Source organism: Anas platyrhynchos, chromosome 13, assembly GCF_047663525.1.
Source record: "Anas platyrhynchos isolate ZD024472 breed Pekin duck chromosome 13, IASCAAS_PekinDuck_T2T, whole genome shotgun sequence".
Taxonomy (NCBI): Eukaryota; Metazoa; Chordata; class Aves; order Anseriformes; family Anatidae; genus Anas; species Anas platyrhynchos.
This window is the reverse complement of record NC_092599.1, coordinates 310999-338725: the sequence shown is the minus strand read 5'-3', so window position 1 is coordinate 338725 and position 27727 is coordinate 310999. Positions and strand designations below refer to the sequence as shown.

The 27727-nt window shown below is 37.1% G+C and overlaps 1 protein-coding gene across 9 annotated transcripts in view; it reads right to left on the bottom strand.

Moving 5' to 3' along the window:
* NR2C2 (nuclear receptor subfamily 2 group C member 2) overlaps positions 1-23699 on the bottom strand; it is a 42383-nt gene extending 18684 nt beyond the window's left edge. For 3 of the 9 annotated variants that reach the window (XR_011812615.1, XM_027467810.3, XM_072044579.1), the window contains exons 1-7: positions 23221-23358; positions 19921-20004; positions 9124-9234; positions 6152-6352; positions 4735-4837; positions 3473-3652; positions 1184-1331 (exon numbers count right to left, since the gene is read on the bottom strand). Coding sequence is in view for 8 of the 9 variants with exons in the window: in XM_027467810.3 (XP_027323611.1) it covers positions 1184-1331; positions 3473-3652; positions 4735-4837; positions 6152-6352; positions 9124-9234; positions 19921-19980 (803 nt within the window). In the remaining variant the exon portion in view is untranslated. Of the gene's footprint in view, positions 1-1183; positions 1332-3472; positions 3653-4734; positions 4838-6151; positions 6353-9123; positions 9235-18572; positions 18673-19920; positions 20005-21633; positions 21952-22893; positions 23016-23220 lie in introns of those variants that run through there. The other 6 variants (XM_027467812.3, XM_072044578.1, XM_027467811.3 and 3 more) reach the window with 6 other exon arrangements.
* Between the last annotated feature and the right edge of the window lie 4028 nt (positions 23700-27727).

Below are 27727 nucleotides of genomic sequence, written 5' to 3'. Positions count from 1 at the left end.
AGGAAATACATTTATTATACAACTATTTTGTAATGCAGAAGTTCTGCGTAAAATTTCTGCTGCCTTTTCTTCTGTCTTTTTGACCAAGCATAATTTCTCTCTGCTGTATCTAATTAGGGAGGCAGTGGGAACTCTTTGCAGTCAGTAATAAGAAATTTGTTACTTTTGCAACAGTCCAGATCTGCATAACCCAACACAAATGAGTAATGCATGACTGGTTCAGGCCTTGACACTAACATTGTTAAGTACCACAGGAAGCAAATTATCATACTTTATGCAAATGTGAGTCCTACATAAATAGGGTCACACTTAATGAATATAATATCGTTTATAGTGTGGAAAGCTATCTGCAGCACAAGGAAATTTGAGGTAGCAAATGTGTCTATGAGCAGTATTTATGAACAAACTGATTAGCAAACAAGAAACACTGAAACAGCTAAAGAAATTTGTTGCTTAACCCTCCTAACTGCAGTTTCACTTGTTCAACAAAGAATATACACACAAACCAACTGAATATAGAGATCCAGTACTTTTAGGTGATTATCATCTATTCATTCACTAACTGGACTGATAGTTTTCAAAATGTGGTATTTTAATAGAGTTCTAATTTATTCAGAAAGAAAAATTATCTCTGTTTATTAAGAATATGATAGAATATCATGCATTTCCACACACATTGCCTATGGAGAAAATTGAGAGCATGAGAACCATCTAGGAGTATCTTCCATATAGCAAAAGGAAACTACTATTCTTTTGCTGACACTGTTAAGACCATTTTTTGCGGATCTGTATCAGCAGTCACTGCAGCCTCTTCTGCTACAGTACTCAGGAAGGTGAATGCTGGGTCTGCTATTGGTGGATTTGATTTCAAAAAAGTGCCAACGTGAGTCTATCACGCAGTAGGTCTATGTGTTTGATATTTACATATCACATGTGTGCCCCACTTGTGCTTTGGTCTGTCTGGGCAACAGCCAGTACTTAAATTGAGAACCACCTAGCTGTACTCAGGCAAAAACTTTGATGAGAAGCAGAGCATATGATGTTGATCTTGGTAATGGAAACCAATGGCCTGTGAAACAGCTCTTTTTGACCACTGCTTTAGAGCACAGGGGAAGACAGAATAGTTGTGCCTGCAATGCATAAATAACCTTAGACAAGATTTGTTTTATATTGATTTACTCACCGTGCCCCATCTTTATCTGCCACAAATGTTGGAGTTGCTATTAAAGGGCTTCGTAGGTCTTTTCTGATATATATCTTTTCAGTGGAAGCTGCACAGTTGGTTGGTTTTTCACGTTGCACATCAAAAGGCTTTCTTTCACTTTGAACCGCTACAGGATAGAAACATGAAGATTTGAAAGAAAGTAATTCATATGAATATTACCAAAATAATCACATAGTAGAATTTGTGTTTAAATCATTATGGTGGTATGTCAGTTCAGCATGAAACTCAAATTTAATTAGACAACTGAAGAAATATGGCTTCCAATTCTACTATACCCATGACCAAGTACATTTAACTAAGGAAGGCACAGATTGATCATTTGCTTTAAGTTTTACTGAACTACAAGCAAAGCTTACTATTTCACTGGTATTTAAAGAGACAGAGCATTCTGCAACATACATTTAAAAAAAATGCTTGTTTTACAGGTAAAGTTATACTTAAATGCAAGACTCAGTCGTACTCCAGATGACGAAAATCAACACAAACTCAGAATGAACCCAGAAAAAGTCAAGACAGGCAAGTTAGCTCCTGAATCATAACGTTATGAGAGATGCAGCTTAATTCCCTGGGTGAGGAGTCTCTGCATGATATGCAATTGACTCATTCATTCACTCATTCCAGACAATTAGGAAGCAGTTTTCTAAAATTAACCTTTTCAGAATTTAAAATATTTCAAGTTGAAAACTGGAAGAAAATAGGCTTAGTCTCCAAAGCACAGTAAATTATCTAATAAAAATAGTAAGAGTAATTTTGCTATTATAAGGCAAGTGAGAAGTGCATATTTAAAATATCACCATATTAGTATTAAGCAGATTACAGAAAGATATCTGGCATGTAGGTCACTCTGTAGTTTGGCACATGAATGAATTGCATACATTTTTTTCACCTGAAACAATGGTTAATAAAACTAATGGATAATAAAACTAATAAAAGAATAAAAAAATATTTGTATTATTGCCATGAAGTGTTGTACTAATTCTCACAATACTATGCAAATGTAAGGCACAATATAAACGGAGACAATACTTCTGTGTTATTCATTTTACCAATTAATCGTACAGCAGTTACTACTCTACAAAAATAACATTGTTAACAAACAAAAAATTCTACCATACTGTATAGCCCTTTTGAATGCAACACTAAAATACAGATATATTTCTCTGTATCCTCATAACCAGGAAGCTATTTATTTCCTGCTCTTATTTTTACTAATATTGTTAAGTGTCAGGGAAGTTTAGAGAATTATTAAGTAGGTACATCCATCTTCTTGGCTTGGTGGATACAAGAGTATTAATCAGAAACCTGACCCAGTGCCCAGAAAAATTAGTGAACATGAATCCTAGCCACACTGAGCTAAGAAAGGTTTAGCTTCTAGAAATGTAGCAGTCTCTCCAGCACAAGTGTCACCCACTACACTCAGCACAGTGTGCACAGCACAAGAATCCTAACTATGCTTTTGGAGATCCAAAGTGCAAATATAACAAAGATCTCTCTGTTTACAGATTAAAATTCTGCCTCCATAGTAACTCAGAGGATGGAACTCATCTTGCTTAGATTAAAGTAGAAAAATAATTTGCTTCACCTTAAATTCTCCTTAAATTTATCACAGAAAAAACAAAACAAAACAGAATAGGCTTTGTGAAATTCTGAGTGCAGAAGCAGGGGGTACTATAAATTGTAATGAAAATGCATTGAAAGAGGTGTATAGATGCTGGCACTGGAGTTGTAGTGAATACTGCAAACAGGAAAAGTATATTGTTCAAAATACGACCATTTATACAATGTCTCATAATATAATGCTGTTCAAAAATGATCAAACTAATACTGAAAACAAACAAAAGGGGGGGGGACATCAACCACTTCCCATCACTGGATAAAATGGGAGAAAAATAAACCAGTAGGAAAGCATTATTCTGAACATGTAATGTTAGACTCATATACATGTCCATATATGATACATGTTAAAATATTTTCTACTATAACCACACACTGTTTGTAACATGCATTCTAAGTGAAGATCTAACTGGGTTCCTCAAGAACTGCAGTAATATGAGATATTGTTCAAAACAAATCAGTGTTACACTTCCAACACAAAATGGTGAGGAAAGAAAGGTGAAATATACAGCTGTCGAGTTCTGTCTCTTCCAAGCAACAGAATGAAATAGAGAAAACACACTAAAAAGCAATGGTAGGCCACGTATTTTTTACTTGTTAGGCACAGTCTCACATTGAGTACTTAACACTCACATTCCATTTTCATGCCCATCTCTAGACATTTCTTAAGTCTACAAAATTGGCAGCGATTCCGATGGTGTTTATTGATGATACAATCCTGGTTGCTACGACAACTGTAGGTCAAATTCTTCCTCACGCTCCTTTTAAAGAAGCCTTTGCATCCCTCACAACTGACAGCACCATAGTGACGACCTAGGAAGCATATATATTGTTATCAGATGGAAATTACTCATTTTAACATAAAAATATTTATCTTAGCCAAGTAAAACACTGCAAAAGTCACCCTTTACGTTTATTTTCTTGCCATCATTTTGGATTGTGAAAGCATTGTTGCAGTCTCACGGGATGTTTCTTTTTTACCTATTATCAGGCCTTTTAGGTTGGTAAGTGGAAAAAAGAGAGGAAGGCTAAGCCTACACTTGAGTAAGAGGCCTGTGAAATGGCAGCTCCCATTCTGACCAAGTACAGATGCAATTCTATCTGCTGTTACAGGTAATAGGATACAAACTATACAAAGGGTATTGCATGTTTAAAGTTACATTAAAAGAACACACATGCTAAACATTTAAGTAAATTCAGAACATAAGTAATTTCTGAATAAAATCTGAAATGCAATGTTAAGTCAAAACTCCTGTGCACATCAATTCTGGTATCATTTTAATTACACAAACACTTGAAAACAATAAAAAAAAGAATACGAAAAAGAAAGAGGGGGTCACTCTCTCTGTAACATGAAAGCACAATCTTCTTCTTTGGATAATGTAGAAATTTTATCTAGTAGTCCCTGAAACTGCACGGTTCTGAAACACCAAGGATTTGCATGATATCTACTTGCCTTTTTCTGTGATTGTAAAAAGCAAAAAACTACCAAGAAGTCTTAAGTTTGTTAGAGAGCACTGAGAAGTGTTTTTTTTTTTCTTGGATTAGTTAGACTTTTTTTTACAGCTCTGGGGAAACAGAATTCATGCTTTAAATGGTCTCTCAGTTACTAGGAGCTACGCAATCATTTTCTCTTTCAGCATGAGCCAATTCATCATACAATCTACTTGAAGTACAAATTAATATTCTTCCAAGCAGAGCTGAACTACTCCGTATGTATAGATACAGAAGTATAATGTTATCTCTTTCCAATTTAGACTCAAGTGCTTTTACCAACAGCATGGCTAAAATCAGTCTTAAAAACAAACAAACAAGCAAGCCATGAAACCTCTTCCCTACATTCTAGTAATCCTTTCAGTCAGGTATCTTGAATACTGCTTCCTGTGCTTCCTTACCTGATGCTTTATCACCACAGACCACGCAATATTCTACTACCTGAGGCCGCTGAACATCAGCTTTTCCCAGTAAACGTTCTACCGAAGCAGAGTCTGTCACTATCTGAGACAAAATTTCAGAACAAAAAGAGGTAATTAGCCAGTATTTTCTGATGACTTGAAAGCAAGAAGCTTTGTGTACAGAAGACCAATGTATCAACAGTGAAGAATATGAAAAGTATGACAGACGTGGAATGAAATTAAGTGGCATAACATGTAAGTTAAGGAGAGCTTTTCCTGTCAGTAATGGGACTGTTAAAGCATCCAGAGCAAAACATGAATTCCAAACTGAACTTCCCACTTTGTTCAGGAGAAGTAAGTTTCTTCATTTGTGCACTCAACAGTAGTATTCCCTTCTTGCAGTTACTGTCAAACAATTGCTCTGTTTTAGCCAAAGATGTCTAAAATTGTTGTATTCCATACACTGCTCCCCCATTTATCTTCTCTCTAGCTAATAGGAATACATAGTTTACAGGGGACAGCCTGAAACAGAGATCCATTATAGAAAACTTAAAAGATGGACTTGATGATCCTTATGGGTCCCTTCCAACTCAGTTTGCATAGAATCATAGAATATCTTGAGTTGGCTTTCAAAGGTCTTGAATCCCAAAACTTCAGTTCAAAACACCCCACATAAAAATAAAAAAAAATAAAATCTAATTTGTAACAATAGATAAACCATGTAGCACTGTAAAATAAATTTTAAAAGACTTTGCACAATTTTTCAAATATTTGTGTAAAAATAATACTGCTCCCTGTAAAATACTCCCTATATAGAACGATTCTATGATATTCTCTATTCTAACAGTAGCAATACAGTCCAGGTAATTTTTTCCCCCTAAAAAAAAAAAAGAATGCTAGGAAAAAAATCTCAAATTTCACTAGAGATGGATTATTGTTTACATAATTTGTTTTGCAAAGCGCTCTCTGATCTGGACTCTGCTCAAGACCCACAGGCAAATATAACAAACGACAGCTTCTGCTCCAAAGAACTCCTACTCCAATGTTTTGGTACTGCTTATGAACATAAGTTTGCCAAGCTAAGTTGCATCTCTGCATGTGTGACTCTATCAGACCACCTGAAATCCTGGCACCTCTCACAAGCTTAAGTATTTGCTTATGTCTTTACGTAGTTAGAATTTTAATGAGAATCACAACAAGGAATGATGAATGCAATGTAATGCACGAGGAACATGAACACAGGCAGATTTAGGATTGAATAAAAAAAGCCTACAACTCATATGTTCCATATCCCTGTTATTAGATCTTTAGAAAACTATTGCAATTGCCGGTCTCTTAAAACAATTCAATACTTAAAGCACCTAAAACTTAGTAACTGAAATAGACAGATCTGGTTTATCTCAATTACCGTATTTACCTGAATTCTACCAGGCACAATGTTGTCTGTGGTTGTGAAGATAAGCTGTTTGGCATTAGATGTCTCAGGTGCTGCCAATATCACCTTTCCCGTACCAGTTCCATCTGGACTTGCTAAAATGAACTGTTGCTTTGGAGACACAGATGAGTCCACTGCTGTCACTATCTGGATTTTTTGACCTGTCTGCTGATCTGTCACAATCTGTAAAACATATTGAAGGATTTTATGGTTCTGTCTCAGAATTATATGATACTGTTTCATAATAGCCCTTGTTATTAATTAATTTTATATTTGTAAATTTATTAGACTGGTGCAAAGTTATTACAGCTACCTACATAAGCGCAAAACAATAGAACCAAACCTAAAACATATGTCTGTAATATTTCTGTATTTACATACCTACCACACAAAAGGAAAATACTAAACAGACTTGTGAAAAGTATGAGACTGATACTGTTAAAAATGAGGAGAGATGGAGAGATGTTGTAATTGCATTTAACTGTTCAAGAGGAATTAGACACAGTGGAACCCAACCAGAATAAGAACAAAGTGTAATGTTAAGGACCCCTGTATTCCTTACTGATTCTCTCAGAACTCTAAAATGAGAATACATAGCACGTTGCACTTGATGAATGGCAGGCATATATCCAAGCTATGCACTGCCTAATGAGACAGCATCATAGAATTTTCCTCATATAAATAATTATAAATTATTCCATCTGACAAAAAAATCACAATGGTACATTCTTGAGATTTTAATTTCTTTTGTATACACATGACTAAACTATTTTGGTACAGTACATTTATGTATTTAGCTTACTGCCAGGGTAATAATTACTATTGAAAAAAATTTCAGAGTTTACACACCGTGACATTCCTAATAAATTGACTGCATTAAGTGTCACAATAACTTTTAAAAAGTTGTTTACTTATTTAGATTCCTAAATTTTGATTAACTAGACTTCTTAAATCAGTTGTCATGTTCTTTTTGTATAAAAAGCCTTACAGGAATTCTAAACATATGCTAATGGTTTTACTAAATTAGAATGCCTTAAGACAACATTAGAGTAGTAAGCCACAATGAGTGCAGGAATTAAGTTATGGAGATGATGATTTTTCCACGTTACAGAAACTCTTTAGGAAAGGCTCACCTCGAATTTTGTAATTACAAACCTAAAAAGAACATGTAGGAAGTAGACGGTACTTAAAGTTGGGGATTAAACCAGTCTACTACTAACTTCTGGATGAGACACATTTGTAGGGATTTATTAGTCATATATTCGCAGAACAGAATAAGCCATTTTTGGTCTCATCTGCATAAAAGTTTCAGTGCTTAAGAGGATGAGTTCCAATCCAGTTCGCTTCAACAAACAAGAAGCTCTGAATAAGCTCAAAATTTAAAAGGAAAACTCATCAATCCCCAATCCCAGTGTTGTTAAATTAAGTTCTTAAACCCTCTGAGAGTTTTCCCTGACATGTTTTTCTCAGCCACCATCACTTTCATACAGATCTTAGTGAATGGAACTAGTCTGAAATCTAATCTCAGCTTATGACTGACACTATTATAGTGCCTGTAGATATGTTTTAAGGAAGCAGGAACACTTTTCTCTTCCTACTACTCTCCTTCCTCTAACTGTTTTTTCCAGAAATATCAGCGATATAAGGAGGTAGATTTTTTTTGCACAATTGAACAAAAGTTGCCTACCTTATGAATGATGAAATACGCAGTATGCTTCAGTTATACATATTGTGAGAATATTTACCTTGCAATGAAGTAACAGGTAAATATTGATTTGGTTACTCTACCAGGCAAAATAGAGATTATGTTACCAGACAACTGAATCAAAAACGGAAAACTTCCATCATAGCGGAAGCTTGAGAATCAGCATATGAAACAATAAGGCTGCCTGATTCCACCTTTTGTTCATATTTTAAAGGAATACATCTTAGTTAAAACACATAGCTAAATATGTTGATAACTGAAGAACATCTCATTGGTGCTATCTATAAAGAAAAATCAGAGACGACTTTGTAACTTTTCACATATCAGACAAGCATTGATAGTAATGACTGAATAAGAAGTGGGTGATTTTTATGTTCTTAAAAAAAAAAAAAAGTATGTCATTATAAATGCTACAATTTGAGTCTTTGAAAAATATTAGTGAAAAAAATTACATCATGATACCAGTAAGTAAAATGATAATGTCATTTAAAAAGAAGTTTTCAGGGCTGTTCACAGGGGCAGGGTTCTCCTGGATCACAATGACCAAGTACCACCCACCCTGATCAAAACATATCTCAAGGACAGTCCATCCTGTGACAGAGGCTGCATTGCCAGGACCATTCCAAATGCCCTGAAGTACAAGATCCTCTTCTCCAGCATCACCTCTGGCAAAAGTACAGTGGGATATTGTACTGGCACAGAACAAGGTGGAGGAGGACAAGAAGATCAGTACTGTAACACTCTTGTAACATTAATACCTAACAATTTTCATATTATTTGTCACTACATACATCTTTATATTATCTACCAGTAATGACAATCCACTGTGTAGTATCCTCAAGAGTAATTTCAGCCTAAATAGGCGAGTCTCCCACTGGCTCTTTTTAAACATGCAATGGAGAGAGAAGAAGGCTTTTAGAGATTATCTCAGGTGTTCTGAGCTGTCTGTTGACAATGTCTGCCCATTTGCTATGGTTAGAGCTCAGGCATCTTACACATGCAGGCTAAGTTTAAATTCTGCAAATATTCCTCACTGACTACATTATCAATTCAATTATTACATACAGCCAACTAGTCATCACTAAACTGTACTTCAGGAGAAAGTTTCATTTGCAATAAAAATGATCTGTTCATACAAAACTTAAAAGAAATCTTCCATAGACTTTAGTATGCTTTTGTATAAATCGAGAGCAGGAAGAGGAAAAAAAAAAAGTTATAACAGTTTGCCACATAATCAATAGATTTTTACCTGAATGCGTTGTGGTGAACCTACAGAAGAGTCCGTGGAAATAATCTGGATACGTTGGGAAGGGCTGGTCATCACTGGAGATTCAGATAGTGAAGTCTGAACAGTCTGCACCTGTACATAACACAGAGAATTCCGATTTAAACATTTTAAAACACAGATACTTATTTACTAAACAGCAGACGGCCCTAGCATGCAATTTGTATTTATTGAAAAGGTTACAGTCACTAAACCAATTTGAGTTAGTTTTCAATGAATTATAAGAATATTGTTTTCTTTGGGACCAGAATGAATCTGATAGATGACCAATCCCCTCCCCCTCCCCCCCCCAAAAAAAAAAGAGACAAACACCTCAAATCACTGGATAACTATTATTTTTCACAACCAAAGAAAATGTAATTAAACCATGTGGTTCTTCAGTTTACTGAAACGCAGGAATACACATTTTTCAACTTCCAATTTTTTTTTCTTGTGTAAAAACAAAACACACTGTACACTCAATGTGTCATGTGAAATATTTCACCCTTTAGTTCTTTTTTAAAGTATTTTATGAACCATCTTTTGAATTTTCAGGTAGCCCAAATTTAGTAAAGCTTTCTTTAAGCCCCTAATTAAAAATGCCCTCAATCCTAAGTACATATATGGGTCAGTAGATATGTGGATTCTGCTGGAATCTGCACATGCCTTCCATCTGACCAAACTAGCATTTAGTTTTTTTGTCTCTGACCTTACCTTATCTATAAAGTTCTCTGAAAGCACGGTGTCTTTACAGCCCACTTGCACAACAGTCACTTCATTTTCCAAATAAAAGCAAGAATATTAACAATATATTATTTTAAGGTAAAAAGATAAATTTAAAGATGGCTGGTTATATTTGTTTTATATAATATTTATAATTATTCATTTAATATAATTCCACTTGTTAAGTGTACTCATAATGTTTCCTGTTTTCTTTTTCCAACTTGTTCTGCTTTTCTACTTCATAGTGGTGCAACTTTTTTTTGGAACACACAGTTCAACAGATCACCAAAATATTCAGCATGTATTGAGGTATATCTCTTATCATTCTAGTGAGAATTTCACTAGTGTGACATTATCAAAGCTCTGCTTTCCTGGTGCGTTTTACAAGTCAATAATCTAAAATGTTGATCAATACTTTAATTCTTGTGAGAAAATTCAAAACAAAAGATAATTTTGTTCTAAAGCCATACACTGCACACATTCACCAATATTTTCAGAAACGTTACAAAAATATTTGAGTAACAGTATGCACAAGAGTACTATTTTGCTGTGACAGGCTGCAGGAAAGGGCAAGTAATATAATTCTAAACAGTAAATAAATGTTCACCATAGACAACAGTATGAGATGGATATTTTTTCAGTCACGTTCTTAATTGAAAGTTATTATATAAAATGCAGAGGAAAAACACAATTTTTGAAGATTGCCAACAGCAAATTTTACAAGTGCAACATATCTGAATAAAAACTATCATGAATTGTTACAATATAAATTTATACAGATATTCCATTTGAATGGGCATAAGACTCTGCAGTGATGTACTCTATATAAAAGAGCAGAATACGGCACTCCTGATTTCTTCTACACTCAATTTAAGCCATAATTACTTACTTGAAAGCAAGATGAATAGGCCAAAAATTCTTTGGAAAACATGTTCTATAATCTCAATGAATTAGAAACTTAGATTTGTACACTAAATAAAACTTATTTACATTTTAACAGATTTTACATTTTTATGATTTCAGAATTTTGGGAATTTCATATTGTAAATTCTGTAACTCACAATATTTGTAAATTAAAATTGCAATTGTAATTGCAATTTCAATCAGTTTATGTTTTCATGAATACCTCCTAAATAAACATTTACACTGTCCCACAGTATCTGCAGGATATAGTTTTAGTATATGACTGATTACAATAATTGTTACATTCTATAAAGGAATTTGAGAGTATCAAAAGTCATTAATATGACTTTAATAATATGACATTAATAATTTTTTTCTGGGTTTGTAATATACTTGCTGCAAAAAGGTCCTGGTATACAGCTATGGCTCTAAGTACTACGTCAGTACAAAAAAAATCTGTATTCTAATAGTATGGACTACATTCTCATATAAAGGGTGTTTTTGTTTTGTTTTTTTTTGACAGTCTCCTTGAATATACATATTATTTCTCATCCTCATTCTATGACTACTCAGCTATCTTAAGTCCAGCACTGAGTTCTCTATAAAGTTCCGTAAGTTTGAGACCAACTGCCAATATGTCATTTTCATGTTTAAATAGTCAAGAATATAATTATTAAACTGAAAAATGGAAAATATGTTGCCCAAAAACTTGTCTGAGAAGATATGGTGCACAATGAAGAATGTTTCTATAAATAAAGGTTTCAGTTTGCACATATAATTTTATACTCTTATTAACATCCCCACACATACTCAGGATGTAGAAGGACCCTGAAACACAGAACTTCATTCTTCAGGCTTGCCTACTTAATACAGTGAAAGAATAGCAGTTTTAAATTTCTGGCTGCTGAAAATCTCAAGTTTATTTTCTTCAAGACTGAATACTTAAGCCATTGACTGACAGCAGAACAAGAATTGTAGTAGAAAGTCAAATGCAAAAAGGGAACATATTTTTTGAAATACATAATTACAAGAGAAAAAAAATTCTTCTGCAATTTTGTTTGTCAGCTGAATTTCTACATCGCATTGTCATACACCCACAAAGGACAGGAAAGGATAAACTTCTGATGATTTATTATAGTCCTACCCATTCGATTGCAACAAATTTGACTTTAAGTAAAAAATAAATAAATAGAATAAAGCAACAGTAGTCCAAAAACATGCAACACTTGTTGGACTCATATCATATGTGTAATCCTGTAAGTGAACTTAATAACACTGACTATGCTAATGTGTTGTTCAAAAGAAACACCACATCATGAAAAATCTCTATTACTTGTTTAAAGCAGCCACTGTGGGAGTTGTATATACAAAAACATAATCCTCCAAAGTCAGCAACGGTACATTTTTGTAATTTTAGAATATGTTTATAAAAATTAAATACACTTTCTTTTCTTTATGACTGGAAGTCTTTCAAGAGATAACGAAAGAAACAAAGTCACCCTTATTTTGCAGGAAACTTCAGTGCACTTTACACAGGCTTATCAAAAATAACTTAAAAGTAACAATTAATACGGTGGCTTAGAGAGAGACAGAAAATTCATATAACGTAAAAGATACCTCAAAAGACCCTAATCTCACTACGCTAAAAAAAAAAAAAAAAAAATCAAAATACACATATATTAAAAGACAGGGAAGAATAGTAAGTTTTAGTATATTTAATATTGTTTGCTTCCTGAAGCTCCCTAGCTATACACTCTACAGACTCTAGTACTTACAGTGTCAAATCCTTCCTGCAGACTTATTTACATTTTTCCCTCAATAAACCTCTGAGGTCAAATCAATCCAAAAGAAATGCTGAAGTCACTTTTAGCGAGATCACAGATACCTGCCTCCAGCCTCTATTAATGAGGATTCCAATAAAAGAAAGCAACCAGAATTGTTTTAAAATGCCCTCTCTATGACCCTGCTCCTCTGAAGGTCAAGTGCACTATCATTCCCTGTAACCAAGGAAGCAGAATCGACGTGTTCCTGCTGTTTTGCCAGCTGCTGAAGGAGTTTGTCTAATAATAAGATTAATTTCATCTGGGGAAGATAGGTATTCCCAGGTTATCAAGCTTCCCACCTCCTTTCTTAAGCTCCTCAACCTGCACTCTGAGTATTTCTTAAATTAAATTTGAGAAAAGAGCTTGTCTGCATCTTTAATTATTTTCAAATTGGCAAAATTTAAAAGGAAAATCCACCATGGTTTCTGTGGAGCATCTTTAGCCTTAAAGTTTATTAACCTAATGTATTTAAAGGAGTGTAGGCCACTCTGAACTTGTCCAGACCCCACAAATACAAAGTAGCATGATCAGTCTTGCTACATTTAAGAATTAATGCAGTAAGTTTGTTATGCCCAAGTGATTTTTCAGATTAATTTCTATCACAAAACATTTGGATGAAGGTGCAATGATGATTGATGAATGAAAACAACAACAAAAAAAAGTATTTTGAAATTTTTAGAAATGGGAATTTTAAGTTATGCTACCTGAACTTCGGGCAAAAATGACTGTACATTTTTTTTTGTTTTATTTTTGTTTTGGATTTTTTTTGGGAAGTAAGCTTGAATACAGTGAATTTCCATTAGCAAGTCTTATGTGTGGACTCCCAAACTTAGCTCCAAAATGTTCTCACTATTGAAAACAGGCTCTTTACTTGATGGAAAACAGTTATTTACCGTACATTTATCTAAAAATAGTAACTGTGAATAATCACTGTAACTACAGCATTGCATTTACAGCACAGATACAACTTAAAATGTCAGGTCAACTAATTCTTATGTAGTGTGGGTGAAACTATTATACATGAAGTCTTAAACATGTAAGAACATCCACTGAAATTATAGTTTTATTATTCTTGTGCTAAATATCTGACCCCATACTTAATAACCACGTAACACTAGATTTTTATTTGCCTTTCAAGAAAGAGGATTATAATACCTTATTTGCAGCTGTCTTTGCTGGAACAAAAATTGAATCCTGAATATAATAATGTTCTATCACTACATAACCCTCTGCTCAGAAATATATTTCCCACCTCTGAAGTTCAGAACAGCTGCATTGCAAAGGTGGAATCTTTGTAAGACTTAAGCAGAAATTATAAAAAACACATAAGAAAAATCAAAAAAGACTAAGTTGCTTGTTTTTTGAATTGAAAGAAAAGTTAGCGGAGTGATTGAAATATGAATTAAAATATAAAACCAACCAGCTATATAGTGTCCTGTAATGTACTGAGTATCTGACCTAGGAAACCTCAAAAACTTGAGCAAAAATACATACATAACATGCATATTTAACTATGAGAAACATTAGATTTTTAGGTCATTTGGGGTTAGATTTTTAGTTCCATCAAAAAAAAAATACTTTAAGCATTATCTACTGCATAGATATAATACAAATAATTTCATTCATTTTTATATGACATCAAATATGCTACTGTAATAAACGTTCATAGTAAAGCAGAATTATTATTTTGTATCTTTAGAGTTTCTAATATATCAGCAGAAACATTGTTATAGAACAATATTGCAAGAGTATATTATTAGAGTTTATTATCAAAGAATTACAGAACAGCCTATGTTGGAAGGGACTTCAAAAGATCATCATGTCCAACCTTTCACAGGAAAAGAGAGCCTAATCCAGCAATCTCTCGACCCGCATCTTTAAAACCTCCAGTGATGGGGTTTCTATTACATCCCTAGGGAGTTTGTTCCAGTGATCGTCTGTTCTAATGGGGGGGGGGGGGGGATCTTACACCAAGACAAAGTCTCATCTGGTACATCTTGTACTCACTGCCACATGTCTTCTCCACCTTGGTTCTTATGAAGAGAAAACCTCCATCCTCTTTGTAGCCACCCTTTAAGTACTGGATCATGTTTAATATTAATCATGTTATGCTTAATACAGTAGTGGGACTCTTAAGAAGATTCTGAAATTATTGTAAATTGTAATTTTCACAGTAAAACTATTCAGAATTGAATTCAGATATCTATCATTCTGCTTATGACCTAACTTTTGTTCTTGTATGTATTTCACATATTGGAAATGTCATTAGTACCTCCTGAATGCGTCTGCAGAAGACCAGGACCTATCTTGTACTGGAATTTTTGCTACTGTGCAGAGAGATTATGGAATTCGATCTGTATCAACTGGATGGAGCAAAAAAGATAAGTAGCCATCACTATCAAATGTAATTTTAGGACTTAAGACGACTTGATGTCTATGTAAGCAGTTTTCAGATTCACTGCACTAACCAATCCTACCTGGTATTGATTAAAAACATTTCATGCTCATCTATGCATGTGATTCCCTTAAAAGTTCCTGAGGACACAACCAATACTTCAATTTTAGTACCCACACAGCAGCTAGATACAAAGTAGACAGAATGGGAGAAGAAAACTTCACAAATCATATCAAGTGTATACTACGGGAAGATGGAGTTGAAGTGGAAGAAAAGTGGCAAGGCAGGGAGAATTGTCTGATTTGGACCAATCAGGAGAGGACTTCATTCACCTAGGCTCTCAAACTACTAAGTTTCACTAGCGATAATTTCACAGGCTGAAGTGTTTGGAAATTCATTAATGATTTGCATTAAATGCAACAGAGGATATACATAAATTCCAGGAAACAAAAAACATATACTTAGAAATGTATATATCCACTATCTTGCATCATGAAGCTGAAAAACAAGTATTTGACAAATAGGTGCATTTCTAGGGCTGGCAAAATTACATTAGGCTACTTCTGTTCTACTCATTTATTGTCATTTTATATAAATATAATTGCATACATAAAGTATATATTTATATTTTTCCTAACTTTTTTTTTTTTTTTTTAGAAAAGTAACTAACTAACTCTACATTTTAGTTGCAATTATATTATATTGCATTTTGGATATCTGCCTGTGTTTGTGTAAAAACAGTACTTTGAAATGAAGGTTCTCCAGAAATTTCTTGATTGTTGCTCTTTGAAATAATTAAGATTTCTTCATAGCCTTTCAATTAAATTGTTTACTAATTTACTGAACTGACCTGCCAATAGTGTTTTCTTTACATGCACATGTAGATATGCTCATGCAAACACATGCCTATTGAAAATTTAGTTACTAAGGACAGCTTTATTTTTTTTTTTTTATTAAATAGCTTATTCCCCTACTATCAAAATTGATAATGAGGGAATTATCTGACAAATATATCAAGGGAATAAATCAATAGGCCAGAGACTGGAGGAATTTTTGAATTCATAATTTCACTAAAGCCTCTAGTTTTTCTAACTTAAATAGAAGAACATTACCTATAATCATGCTATTAAAAATCAAAGCGAGTGTATTGCCTGAATGCACTAGTCAGGTATCACTAAGTAGAAAACAATTGCAGAGGTACTACATGTATTATTAATATTATAGAAAATAAAACAGAAATTAAGGCATTGTTAAAGCAACTGCAAACCAAATATTTTCAACAGTGCCCTGAAACTGAAACTTTTTTTACAAATTTTATCTCATTAAAGTTAAAAAGAATTTCAATGAAAAATACTGTACCAATTTTTACAGCATAAAAAACCTGCTACATCTCAAATTATATCAGAAAGACTTTTTTCTATAAATATTTTTCCTAATGAACATCTTTAGCTACTAAGCTAGTAGGCCTTTATGAAAAGCATATGTGCTGCCTGGAAAATAATATTTGTTTCACAAACATGAAAAATATCTGTATCTTCTAAAAGTTCCAGTGATACTCTTTGGAATGAACTGTGCTGACCACCTGGACTCTTTGTAGAATGGCAGATAAATTCAGATTCAGAAAAAGATCGTCCTTAGTTTTACTGCCCTAACAGGATTCTGCTGCAATATCTTATACAAGACATTTTAAGTCAAAGGTCATGGAAAAAGCTGTAATTCTTGGCTCATCTGCATCACAAAAAATCCTCAGACTACATCTGACATAAACGCCTGGCTGACCTATATTACACCAGAAATTATCACATCTGGTAACATCTTGAATTCAGAGGCTGCCAAGCTGTGTAAGGTATGTAGAATCTCCTTTCTCCAATATGTACTTTGTGTGAGATACCTCTCAGGCTGACTGAGTATGGCTAGGTCTTAACAATCAACAGTGAATTGTATTTGAATGATTTGAGAGCATTCAGCATCAAAACTCCACTTTGAAAAAATTCATCCAGAACGAGAATATGGCTACTGGTAACAATAAGATATTGAAAATAAACGGCCTTCTTTTGCACTTTACTGACTCTTACAACACAGTGAAAAACAGTCAGATTGGCAGCAATTCTACTCTCACTTTTCATCACGTCAGACATCTGAAGAGAATATGTGACAAAGATAACCAGTATTTTTTTAGTGCCATTGCAGAAGGTATTTTTAAAGGCCCAAGGTTTTGATAAGTTCTTTTCAGGGCACTGGGGAAACAATTAAACTGAAATCCTCCAGCAATGCAGCCAGCCTAAATAAATTCCTAGTAAGCACAAGGCTCAAGATACCCAACTCCTGTGATTCTCCCCCTATAGCCTCTAGCAGGGAAAGAGAAGGACGCAATGGAACAGAAAAGGGACAGCTCTAGCTACTATTAAAAGTTCTTCCTGGTCACATCAGAACTGATGTTGGAAGACCTTATTCCCTCCTGTAGTGACAGCTCTACCTGAATACTTCATGTTAAAACTAAGGTGCCACACAGATAATACACGTCCATAACAGAATACATTTTCCTTAAACAATAAGAAAACTAAACCTGAGTAGGTGCTGGGACTGAACCTGGGCTACTGCTATATTGCATAGTGACAGCACTAAATACTTGATAAAAGTGGCATTACTTATTTTGAATTAAGACTGAAGTATTTTTTATGCTTTTCAAAAGCAACTGAAGATGAAGAAAAATAGCTGAAATTCCCTCTCAATTCCCTATAGCTGCTCTCTGTCCTCCAATCTCACAAACAAGAAGTATAGTCAACTGCAGACACAAAAAATGAAACACTCTTATCCAATCTCTTCAGAAATACACAGCTGAAAAAATGCAAGCAGCAACACTGCTATAAAGAAAGCAAAAGCAGTAGAACCATTAAAAGGACAATTTTAGAAAGCCCTTAAAACAAGAATCAGAACAAAATGCAAATAGTGGAGAATACTCAGTTCACTCCAGTGATACAGCCACAATATCACTGAAAACAAACTTGATGAACTCTTACTCAAGAAAAAATGGCCTACTTGCACAACAGTCCAAGGTGGTGCTAGGCATCAAAGTTTTCAATAAACTCATGCAATACAAATGTAGCAATTATGTTGAAAAACTGACGCGGAGATAGTTGAACATGCCAATATCTGCATTAAGTTACCCTGTTCACAACTTGTCTCTCATCATTCATAAACTAAAATTCAGTACACGATTAATAACTTCCCTTCCATTTAATTTTCACTGATAAAAAAGTAATATTTCAAAAAAGCCTCTCATTTAAAGCAGCTGTCGAGCTTTACACTACATTTTCTCTGACAGTGAGTACAGTATTATAGCATACTTTAAGAAAATTAGTAACGTCTTTAGCTGTGTTAAAACCTGTATCTGACTGCAGACACCCAACCATTCGTAAAAAAAAATGGTTCAAAGTTTAAAGGTAACATCAATTAACTCTTAATGAGACACAGCTGTTTGCAAATCTTTTTCCATGAAAACTAGTTTTCATGGGGTTATGCAGCAGACAAGTGTATAATTTAAGGAGGAGGTGAATACTATAAAGAGATGAAGCCCTCTATTTACCCACCGGCCAGGAAGAAATCACAGAGCTTCATAAATTCTTGGGATGAAGCGATCTCTCCAGTGGCAAGATACAACCATCACACTATGTTACCACGGTGCATTTCCTGCACGAGGAATTACAAATGTCACATATTTTATGTGTCTTAGATGTGAGTATAGACCTCAAATTCTATGAAAATACTATACGGTTTGCAGTGTTTCCATTACATATTTTCATTTCCAAGTTGTTTTGGAGGAGTTTTTTTTTATTATTGATATTGATATCTGATATAGAAAATTTGAATGAAAAAATCACTTGTCAGTTTCAGTATGTGAAATTTTAGTTTTTTTGAAACTACTCCTTTGGTCTTACTTCCATCATACTCAATAGTCCATTTTCCACATTGTAGTACAATCATTGTCATGATATACTTTAAAAGAACCAACATTAAAAAAAAATGCTGTAAATAAGAATTTGTAATCCATTTCTGAAAATCCAATGACATTTGTTACACAGAGCTGCTTCTTGAACTGAAGGTTGTTGTTTTTTTAATATTAAGGTATAACCTTAGTTCAATTAGTCAAAAATCCAACAAAATGTCTAAGATATGGGCTTATCTACAGGAGACTTAGCCTACTTGCCCTTCATTATTTATGAAATCCCATAATTATAAAATCATATGATTAAACCATAGTACATTTGAAAGATATTAAACCAAATACATTAAACCAAATAACTTTAAGCAACAAAAACCTAGTTTATTTGATTAAAGTTTGTAAACTGAAAGAGAAATTATTTATATTCTATGGCCATATGTAGTTTGAGTGTTTGTGAGTCAGTTTAAACATATTAGCTGTTGAACATCCAAGCTTCAATGATTATACATTAAGACATCACTATATCACTGAGTAGATTTTAATGCTTGTGTTTCATCATATATGTAGACGCAAAATATAAAGCCTGATTTAAATTAATCATCCTATTGTAAATTCAGTATAGTACATAAGTAAAACAGGTATCTTCAAACATTGTTCCAGATTTAGATGGCAACTCGAGATGAGCAGAAATTTTTCATGGCTAAAATGATTAAATTCATTATCATATCACCAGAAAAAAAAAATATTAAAAAACAAAAACACACAACTCCATATTACAGACAGGTTTCTCTACAGCTCACGGTGAACTTTCTACGTGCACTCCTACTATGGAGGCCACCAGAACAATATACTGCAAACAAACCACGTATGGGTTGCACTAGTTTGTTTGTTGCCCGTTGTGATGCAGTACTGCTCTATAGGGATTTCCTGTTCCGATTATGATAAACTGTAAACAGCAACAACAATCTTACACAGTGGTATCATCTGTCACTCACCTCAGCCACCTGCTGAGCCTCCACTACCTGCTGAGCCAGCACCTCCATATTGGTTGCCATGGCGAAGCAAGATCATTAGAGAACCTGTTTGAAAAAGATGCCAGCAACTTCCATCAGGCACAAACGTTAGGGCTTTTCCTTACTACTAAAGAAATCCCTGATGACTTAAGAATTTACAATACTGCTCAATTTATCTGACAAATAAGAAGATATGCCCTGGATGTGTGAACGCGTGTGTATGCACAAATATACGCACAGTGCACGCACGTAGGAGTCATAGTATTCAGAAAGCTAAGTTCTACTATTATAGGCACATAGTCATTCTTTTACTTTATAAAGCCTGTCATATATATTTTCTCTCTATTTAAGCAGCGAGTAAGAGATACTAACTTCATAAATTAGAAAGGACTGATTTGATTGTCAACTACTGATGCAGTTTGTGAAATACGGACTTTTTAAGGATCTGGCCTAATTCAAAGAAGAGAAACCTTATAGTTAAAATGGCTTCTGACTATGCCCTACAAAAGTCATTAACTCCAATAGCACACTCTTCACATCTCTTCAGATACGGTGCACAATACAGCATCATTAGAGTGCCCTAAGTCTACTCGTATGTAGAATCTTTCTAGTTAGCAAAGATCTCTAAGACCATCTAGTCCAACCTTCAACCTAGTACTAAAGTCCACCGCTAAGCCATGCCCTGAACTAGGAAAGAACAATCTGAGAATGGTGCTTGATCAAATTTTTATTGAATTTATCCATCAAAGTGCCACGATCACCCATATTCCTACAGACATCCTGCATTGTGCAAGAAACAGGCTATCCCATCTAAAAAGTAATAACAGATAATGGAAAATACATTGTAATTATAATGTAATAATACTGTAACTCTGAGGGGAAAATACTACTAGATTGCTTTATACTATTTCAAGTGTCTGTACGTTGAGCTTTATGCTTTTCAGGGGTTTAAAAAAAAAAAGAAAAAGTGCTGGGGAGTGCTGTGCCTCCCCAAGGGTAAATTTAATTAAGGCTTCAAATTCATGCAGTGGGTTTTGAATTGTGACTTGCTTGTTACAGAGTTCAGATCATGACCCAAGCATAGGTAACAAAAACACATTCCTGAATACCGGCACATACGACGTTTCATTGGAAACTTTCTGCTGATACTTGCAAGGCAACCATTTCACATAAAATTAAAAATAAATACTACTATCAATAGCAAAACACATAATAGGAAAATGCATTCATGTCCCCAGAACCATATACCCCTCTCCAAACTCAATTTTTACAAAGCTAACATTGTTGAAGATGTCAACATTTGTTAAGTTAAAAAGATTAAGTCTTATTATGGTAAATTAAACATGTAAATAACATGTATACATCAATGGAAGATCATTTGTAACAATGCATAACCAAAATTGAGACATCCTCTGTGGAAATCATGGATATGCTAGTTTCCCACACAGCTTTTTTTTTTTTTTTTTTAAAAAGTGTTCAGCCTGCATAGCAAGTTATGGACCATTTCCACCAGACCTATCTAATATTGCAGCTGATGGACAGTTTCTCAAGGTGTTCTCTAATTAATTCTTTCTCATTGTTTTCTCATTTTTAAGTTCATAATGAAAAATAAATATGTGCTCATAACATGTTTTTTTCTCAGCGCTTTAAGATTAAAAAAACCCTGAGGATGAGATATTTTGTTTGTAAGAGTACCTTTTTAAGCCCCAATGATACCTTTGCTGTGGTAAGTCTCTAACAGATTTGCTGGTGGTGCTGTTATCCAAAGTTTTTTTCACTTTTTACCTTCCCAAGACAACAGTAAGTTGAGGCAATCAGATCAAATGCAGTTGGAAGCTCACACACCAGACCGACACGCCAGCGTTCAGAATGCTAACTTTCAGAGTGACATAAGAAGCAAAATCTGCTTCCTTAGCAAAGCCCCTGAGCAGCAGACTTCATAAAAAAAAAAAAAAAAAGTCCTCCAAACAAACCAATAAAAGAAGTAGGCTGTAACAGCAGGGAGGCAGCTGGACCACCTGGAGCACCTTTCCAATGGAACAGGGCGGCAGCCAACTGCGGTACACGCAGATGACCTACCGCACAAAATACCGTGCGAAACCATCTCTCCCCTTAAATCGCAGGGAAACCTCAGAGGAAAGTCACACGCTCCGTCCCAACGCTTTCTAGGCGGGACCGCACCAGGGCGGCTGCAGCCGAGCCCCGCCGCGCTGCCGTCCGCGCTCATGGCCCAGCGACGCTGCCTCTTCGCCCCGCACGCCTCCCGCGGCCGGGCCGGGCAGCAGGCGGCTCCTCAGCGGGACGGAGGAGAAGAGGGCGGGCAGCTGAGGCGCTGCCAGGAAGGCGGCGGGAGGCGGCAGGGGCCCCGCGGGCCCGGCAGCCGAACCCCGCAGCGGCCGTGGCCGTGTCCGGGCCCGGGGCGGGCCCGCGCGCAGCCCCCCGCGGCGCCCATTGGCCGCCGTGCCCCGCGGCCGCCGGCCCCGCCCCGCCCCGCCCGCTGCCCCGTCCGAGAGGCGGCCGGCCCACGCGCGCCCGCGATTGGCTGCGCGGGCCGCCCATCAGGCCGCTGGCGCCGCCTCTCGAGCGAGAGGGAAAACACCGAGGGACGCGACCAAGCACAAGATGGCGGCGCTGGCGGGCGGCCAAGTCCCAGGCGGGGCTGCTGCCGCCGCCATTAGGCCCCCCGTTCCCCTCCCCCCGGTGTATCCTTGTGTCAGGCTGCGAGAGGCGCGGGCGCGGCAGCAGGGAAGCGGCCGGTAAGATGGCGGCGGCCTCAGCCCCGTATGCAAAGTACCCGCCGCCCCCTCCCCTCCGCCCTCCCGGTGGCAAAGGTAAAAGGGTCGGGTTCAAGCCGCCGCCTCCGCCCGCTCAGACTCCATCTTCCCTCTCCGCGTCCGCGTCCCGCGCTCGTCATCTCCGCGACCGTCGCCCCCCCGGGCAGCGGACTGCTCTCACCGGGACCGGACCGGCTCCGACCTCAAGGGGCCCACATCCCGGCACAGCGGCTCCGCGCTGGAACACCCGCAACGGACCGGCCCCGAGCCGCGCAGACCGTCCCTCCCTCCCTCCCTCCCTCCTTCCCTCCCTCCCTCCGGCAGCTGTAGGCCTGCCTACGGCACCGCCGGCTGCCGCTCAGCAGCACGTTACCGAAGCCTTCGCGCCTCCCCTCCCCTCCGCCGCTCGCGGGGTGCCACGAGCAAGGTCCCGATGCCCCCCCCCCCGCCCCGGTCCGGACGGAAGCGGCCCCAGCGGCCCGGCTCGGTTCTAAAAAGCGAATTTTACCTCAGGAGCTGGCGCCAAACGTGCCCTGGCGGTGACCCGGACCCGGGCCCGGGCCCGGGCCCGGGCGGGCCTGCGTCGGGTGGAGGTGCCCGGCGGCGGCCCTCCCTCCCCCCGCGAGGGCGGCGGCGAGGGGCTGGCGGGGGGCAGTGAGGGGGGAGGAAGGGCCGGGGCCGTGCCACGGAGCGGGGGGCAGGGGGCGCTTTGTGTTACGGTGTTTGCCGGGCCCCTGTGAAAGGTCAGAGTTCGTGACCCCGCCCGCCGCCGCCGCCGCCCGAGAGCGTCTCCGCGCTTCCTCTTCCCAGCACCACGCCGGCCCCGGCCCCCTCCATCCTGCTGGCGGGGCGGGGCGGGGCCGGGACGGCGGCGGGGAGGGGCGGGGAGGGGCGGGGCTACCTGCGCCGCTGCCCGCGTTCGCGCCAACGCTGCGGCGGGCGGCGGGCGCGTTCGGCCCGGCGGCTGAGAGGGGCCGCGGGGTGCCTGGGGGGGGTCTGGGGGGGCTGCGGGGTGCCTGCGCCCGGGAGCGCCCGGGCTCCCTCTGGAACGGGGAACGGTAGCGCCTTGCTTAGGTGGAGCCCTTTCTGAGCCCTGGCAGCGCGGCTCTGCTGCGGCCTGGAGTTGTCTGGGGCAGTTGCTCTGTGCGAGGGTGGGTGTAAATATTCCACGTGTACGTGGGATATATATCTGCGATTTTACCGAAGACACTGAGTCAAAGGATTTGATGCTGACTTTTGTTAATGCTGCCTTCAGACCATTGTAAGTTCTTGTTTCATTTTGTAAGGTTGCTGTCATTGACTAGGGCTCACCCAGTAAAGCTGGCCGTGAGGATTGTTGTGCTTCTGAGTGTGTGATTATAGGGTGTTGTGAGGTGTTCTCACAACGAAAGTCCGCGGTGGTTTAAGAACTTACCGCCTTTAAGGGCTTGTCATCAATAGCCCTCTCCGAGGCTACTGAATATTGACTCATGGGCCCAGTTCTCTGTCATAATTGTGTCTAGCTGATTTTTAAGCTACACCTATCAAAATGGTCTAGCTTAATTTTAGTACTTCTAGGAAGTTTCTTTTGTGTCTGGTCATTTTGACAGAAGCTGACTTAAGCAGGGGTCAGAAAAACATTAAAGTGAAGATGTGAAATAACAGTAACTCTTGAAAGGAAATGTGTGGAAGAAAGAGAAGCTGGAAGCAATGATGACTTAAGCAGAAGATGCTATAGTCTGAATTGTTATAGCAAGCACCCTGATGTTAATTAGAACTGGCTATGTCTGATAGCCTTGGTGTCACATGACTGGAATTAATATTGTTAAGGCACATGATGTACAAACATCCTTGCAATAGATAAAGGAAAACATTTTGAAAAATGTCCTAGGTACCTATTTACTACTGTAATTTTAAATATTTTATACAAAGATTTTTCAAATTTTCAAAACACGGACATGTATGTACCGCCAAAAGCCGATTACTGAAAACACAGTTGCAGATTTTTTTCTACATAAAACATAGTTTTGAAGTGTAAATATTTATTTTTTCTTTTTTTAAACATACATGTAAAAATTTTCAAAATTCTCGTAATACCCTCATTTGTGAAGTAGGATAGATATTAGGGTATGACTTGTGGAACAGCCTCTATGACCACTTGTCTTTGAGAATTTTGGGGAAAAATGGCAATTTAATGCTTTAAACTGTGAGATGCTCATCTTTTGGGTGATGGTGTAGGCAAATTTAAAACAAATCCTTAGTTTTGCCTTCTATTTGCTATCTAAAATGTTTTTATCAGAATCATAATCAATTTTCCTCTTTTTTTTTTTTTCCCCATGTCACTTACGTTCATGGTTAGGTAGAAAAGTATTTCAGAGAATTTTATTACTGACTTGTCAGTACATTTTTTGATATGAATAGAATTCTTGTTGAAGCTAGTTTGAGATTTGCCTGAGGAAGAACTGAAAATATGAACAACTGATGGCCTCTCTTTGAAGGCCATCAAGTCCTGTCAAATACTCTTATGTAAATCTGAACAACTAAAGATCTGCAATATCCTTTCACTATATATTAATAATCTGTGGTAGCTTAAGAGAAAATGAAAACATTTGCTTCCTTAAACTGATATTTTAGGCTTTAAGGGATTTTTGTTGATAATACAGTATATATTGGCAACCAGATGGTTGCTGGGGCTAGCAAAACAAATGCTAGTCCTAGATTACGTATTAAAAAAAATAAATATATATAAACCTGAGGGAAAACAATAAAGCATTCTTTTTTTAGAATGAGCAAGAACCAAGATGCAATGCTGCCTGAGTATTCTTACAGTCTGTGGCATTTGCCTTTGAACTTCTCTGAAGTGATCCTGTAAGCGTAGTCAAATTTAGTTTAAAGTGGTAGAAGACAAACTGTCCACTGAGAGAAAGTACTCTACAAGGATATTGAGAAAGCAGGAGAACACAATGACTTCCCTCCATGCTGAAATGCTATGTTTATAACTGCCATCAGATTTGCATATTTTTCAGGAGTTTGAGTAGTTGTTGCTGTTTTCCTTTATCTAATTGACTATATCAGAGCTCACCTGATCCCTTTGTCTTGTGCTCCAGCCTGTTTGGTGGCCCTCTGTATGGTACTGAGGTCATTGCTTAGCTGTTCCTGGGTGCACATTTCAACTTGTACATGGTCTTTTTTTTATTTTGTTTCTGCGCTACAGCTTTCTGAAAATACAAGTGGACTGACCCATTTTTTAAATCGTGTTTGTCATCTAAAAATATTTGAGACAAGGGAAGCCAATTATATGGTACAACAAAGATTTATTTAATAGTAAGGAAGGTGTACAGCAGTTTCAAGATTTCTAAGGCAAAACAAATTCATGACATGCCAAAGATTAAGCTTTCCTTTAACATGGTTAAATGCTTTCAGAATTACCTTGGCTTGCCCTGTGGTGAAACAGATATAATTGGACACAGAAATGGTATATTAGGAATCTGAACCAAGTGTTGTGAACACTGATGGGCTTAGCAGACATTTTCTGAAGGCTATGCACTTTTTTTTTTCCTGGTTTACATCTTTTATTAATGGTCCGATGATTTTTTTACTTTTTTATTTTATTTTTTTTTTTAAGATCTTGCTTAGCAGTTAAGTCCCACACTGACTGCAGCTGTTAGGCTTGCCAGCATGCTGCATCTGGGTTTGGAGACATCAGAAGAAAGGCAAAAATATTCTAGATGGTGTGCAGAAACATGGAAAGTATCATGTACCTGATACCACAGTGTAGCATTTGAAGTGAATTCCTGTTTATAGGAAATTAATTTTTTTGTTCTCAGAAATCATTGGTGTTTATCATGTAGTGGCTGTAACTTAAAATGAAATTTTGCAGAGAATAATCTAGAAAGTTTTTCATTTTATTATTTAATTTCATATATTAAATTTTATTTTCATTTGTGAACATAGTATTTGTAAAAAGTAGCTTTAAGAAAAATATGCAACTGCTGTATATTGAGGTTTGTGAAAGGCAAGAGCAGTGCAAAATCCTAACCCTGCCCTAAAATTCACTTAAAGTGAGCTTTCAGTATGAAATATTTGTATCTGTTTAATAAGGGCTGTCATTGTTGATATAAAGTAATTCCACTTCCTCTGGTGTTCTTTAAGATCAAATTTGTCTGCTGCCAAGTACTACAGTTAATAATGTGGCGTATAGTATATGAAATGAAAATACAGACAAATACTAAACTGTCCTTCTAGTTTCTTTTAACTGAAAGAGGAGTGAGCAAAACGACACAAGAATGTATTATTGCAAGTAAAAAGATGAAAAAAATCTGAATGTTTATTTAAACTGTATTCCATGCCTTTCCAAAGCAACACTTCTCTGGAAAAAGAAAATCAACAACTATTAAAATAACCAAAAGAATGTAAGATCCTTGTCAATTAGTAATAATAATAAAAAGAAACATGGCAAAGAATGACAATGTTGTTGTTGTTTCATGGTAACTTCATAGGTTTCCTGGTGTTTGTTTTATTCTATGGAAAAGGAAGACTTTCAGAATATTTGTGAAACAGCAGTTTTAGGAAAAATCTATTTATTTTAATCTATTTTTTGTTTTACTGGGTCACTCTGAAAGAGACTGTAATCCTGCCCTGAAGTCTAGTGATTTTCTTGTTAAAACTAGATCAAAATCGATGTCTTAATAATATCCTTCAATCCGGATGACACTGTTTTTAATACACTGAGGTTTATTTGATATGTTCCCAAGTAATGTCTGAAGTCACATTTAAGGCTTGCACGTAGGAGGTTCACATAGTAGCAAGGGAATACCTTTTCCCCTGGATGAATATTGGCAGTGCTTTTACTTTCATATTACTGAAAGTGTTTACAGCCAGAGGTCTTTGTTGCTTTTGTATCAAAGCAGTACGCAAACAAGAAAAGCCTGGTTGGTATTCATAGCTGCGTGATGTTCTTCAATCCTAAAAGCAATTCAGAATGAACTCGGGAAGGGTAGCAGCCCCAGGGCTCTCCAGACCTAGCAGAGCTTGGT